This window comes from Beta vulgaris, chromosome 3 (assembly GCF_026745355.1).
Source record: "Beta vulgaris subsp. vulgaris cultivar EL10 chromosome 3, EL10.2, whole genome shotgun sequence".
In the NCBI taxonomy this organism is placed as follows: domain Eukaryota; kingdom Viridiplantae; phylum Streptophyta; class Magnoliopsida; order Caryophyllales; family Amaranthaceae; genus Beta; species Beta vulgaris.
In genome coordinates this window covers 40,246,197-40,249,133 of record NC_079204.1, presented here as the reverse complement: position 1 = coordinate 40,249,133, position 2,937 = coordinate 40,246,197, and the positions used below count along the sequence as shown (strand labels likewise).

Below are 2,937 nucleotides of genomic sequence, written 5' to 3'. Positions count from 1 at the left end.
AATCACCATCTACAATTTTTACCTACTCCTCTTTGTAATTTTATTTTAAACAAAGTAATTCTTTTTTTTTTTTAAATAAGTAACATGTATTAGTATTAGGTCCACACTAATTTAGTGTGGACCAAATCCATACAAATTTTTTACAAATCCTAGTCCATCAAAAATAAAAACAGTACTATTATACTTCCTCCGTCCCATAATATAAGTCCTGATTCTGTTTTTACACGGAAATTCAGGTAAACTAGAATCTTGTTTTATTCAAATAAAATGATTCATTTTTATTGGGAAACACTTACATTATTTTTTTTTTCTTTTTAACAAAAAAATAAAAACTTAACATTAATATTGCATAGTTTTATGTGTAGAGGAGTTTAATGGATTATGAGATTCTATTTTATCATTAATAATGGTGCATTGAAAACTGAAATTATGAGGACTTTTTGAGAGTTAAATTATTTTCATGAGGATATTTTGGGTATAATTATTGATTGAAAATAGAAACAAGACTTATATTTTGGGACACTTTAAAAGGAAAGAGGACTTATATTATGAGACAGAAAATAATTAATTTGTGAAATATGCATTTTCATTAATTGTCAAAAGAACAAAAAATAAGACAACATAAGTGGAGATTTCAAAAGAGAAGACACATGGGTTTCCAACTGTCATTAACTTGCATAATTATTTGCCCCTTGCTTCATGTTGAAGATGATGTAAGGTAGATTGGGGCAAAATGCCGTAACGACTGCACTAGTAAAATAATAAATGAAGTACAGACAAGAAGGAAAATGGCAGTGTTTCAAGTTTCAGCTTTGTACTTTCTCTTTGTAAAAATTACCATTTTGCTTTGGATATTGGATAAGCAAACCAATATTCAATATTGATTTATCATTCCTCAATTATGGAGTATTTGTATAATAATATACGCGCATTGAAGGATAAACCCGTAACTGTTACATATTTCTTTCAAGATACTTAAATTAAAGATATTAAGAGTCGTAAAAAATGCATTGGAGATCGTCAAAAAATAATTGTTGACAACTTTTATTTTCTGAAATGGAAGAAGTATTTTACATTTCGCTAAATGACTAAAAGAAATATTGTTAGTTTCATCGTTCTCTATTATAGTGTTACGTACTTAACAATTAAGCTTCTTTAACGTTAAAACTTGACTGATACTATAATGTCGTAAAAAAGCTTGGCGAAGCCATGCCAAGGATGCATGTAAAGGAAAAGGGTTAAAAGTTTGGTAATTTTGCAAAGGGAATGGTACCATACAATTGTCCCCTTTGTATGATCCAATTCATATAAACCGTTGTCAATGCCCAACTTGTGATAATCATTGGTTAGTTTTCTTAACTATTTAGCTTTTTGCTTATTTTGGGGCTTAGTAGTGTTGCTCCTCCCCAAATAAACTTCTTGTTAATAACAGCGATAATTGCATTTAGTACCATACAAGAATTGATCCTTGATATCTTGGAGCATAATACATAGAAACAATAAACTAGGAGTACTTAATTTGAAGTAAGGGAATTTATTTTGCTATATATATAATATCAGCTTTCTACAAGAGAAAGCATGGGATGAGAGTTTTATTAACTGATTTAGCTTGGCCAAGGCAATACCTTGAGCCTTGAGGGTTCTTGAAATTATATTTTAGACGATGATACACTCATCACCAACTCGTACAACTTAATACATAACTGGGAACGAAATAGCACAACTTAGTCAATTATACAACCAGTTTTCACAAACATAAATTGATATATGTGAAAAATCATGAGCTATGCTATTCTGATGATACAACCATCTTTATATCATCAACCTTTTTTATGAAGATAAGATTATCTGCAAGCAAGAAATGACCAGATAGGTTGTCCAGGCTTGAGATCAAGGAGCTTAAAAGCGGCGTAGGAAGGACTCCATTTGACAGTGTCATGGTGACAACCTACAAGAGCTGTATCCACTTTGAGATTGTTGTTGTCAAGGCTTTGGAGTTCAACGCGATAAGCCCTGGCCCCCTCCATACGGTGGCACATAAATGCTCCGTAAGGGAATGCAGCCTTGTGGCAAGCTATTGTAGGGTTCCCAATCTCGACAACTTTCTCTACTCCGATTATGAGGTACCTATAATAGATGGAATTTAATCCGAGATTATAATTAGTTACACAACCTTAATTACTTGAACAGGATCAATCAGTTCTATAGGCTCATAATCCATCAATTACAATTTACACATATATAATTATAATTTATTAATGCATTGCATACCTTTGGTTAACTTGCATGGGAGGGGTGACCGTAACACCAAGGACTTTAAGATCTTCACTTGGATTTGAGGGGTGGAACTCTGAAGAAACAAAATCAACCATATCTTCTAAAGAAGGAGCGCATGTATGGTGACCAAACTTGAGAGGATCTTCACAACGAGTCAAAGTGGACTGCATCAATTTTGCTTCTTTGGAGGCGGGGTTAATGACAAATGCTGAAACTACTTGTGGCAAGTTTGATGAAGTGAATAGTAATTTGTGAGCTTGATCCCTTGTCATGAAGGATGGTCCGAGGTCGGATTGACCTAAGTATTGCAGTTCATGAATGGTGCCTGGTTTTAGTAAGTCATCTTCACGGATGAACATGGAGGTAAACATCTTGTTTTTAAGCTATGTTTCAGATGTTTTCACATCATAGCTATACTTATATATGGAATTCACCAGGTACGTTATTAGCAAGATTACTTAAAATTTGAGTCCTATGTACATATATACAAAATATACATGCATAGTATGTGTATATGTATTTTATTTTTTTTAAAGGTAAGATGATCGAAGTCCCTTGCAAGGAAAGGGGAAAATTGGGGATCCCTCCTTCCAAGGGGTGAGACTTAATCCCTTGACCTCGGGATCGAAAGTGATGCCAATACCACTAGACTATCACCTG

The 2,937-nt window shown here is 33.3% G+C and overlaps 1 protein-coding gene across 1 annotated transcript; it reads right to left on the bottom strand.

Annotated features, from left to right (window-relative positions):
* Positions 1–1,844: 1,844 nt before the first annotated feature.
* Positions 1,845–2,648, bottom strand: LOC104885017 (BURP domain-containing protein 5-like). Its single transcript, XM_010669730.2, has 2 exons — positions 2,272–2,648; positions 1,845–2,127 (listed from the first exon to the last, which is right to left on the bottom strand). Exons 1-2 carry the CDS (start codon positions 2,646–2,648, stop codon positions 1,845–1,847), a joined length of 660 nt encoding a protein of 219 aa, XP_010668032.2.
* Between the last annotated feature and the right edge of the window lie 289 nt (positions 2,649–2,937).

Coding starts and splice junctions, on each gene's coding strand:
- LOC104885017 (XM_010669730.2), bottom strand. CDS start 2,648: ATGTTTACCTCCATGTTCATCCGTGAAGATGACTTACTAAAACCAGGC. Junction 2,128..2,271: donor CCCATGCAAGTTAACCAAAG/GTATGCAATGCA, acceptor CATCTATTATAG/GTACCTCATAATCGGAGTAG.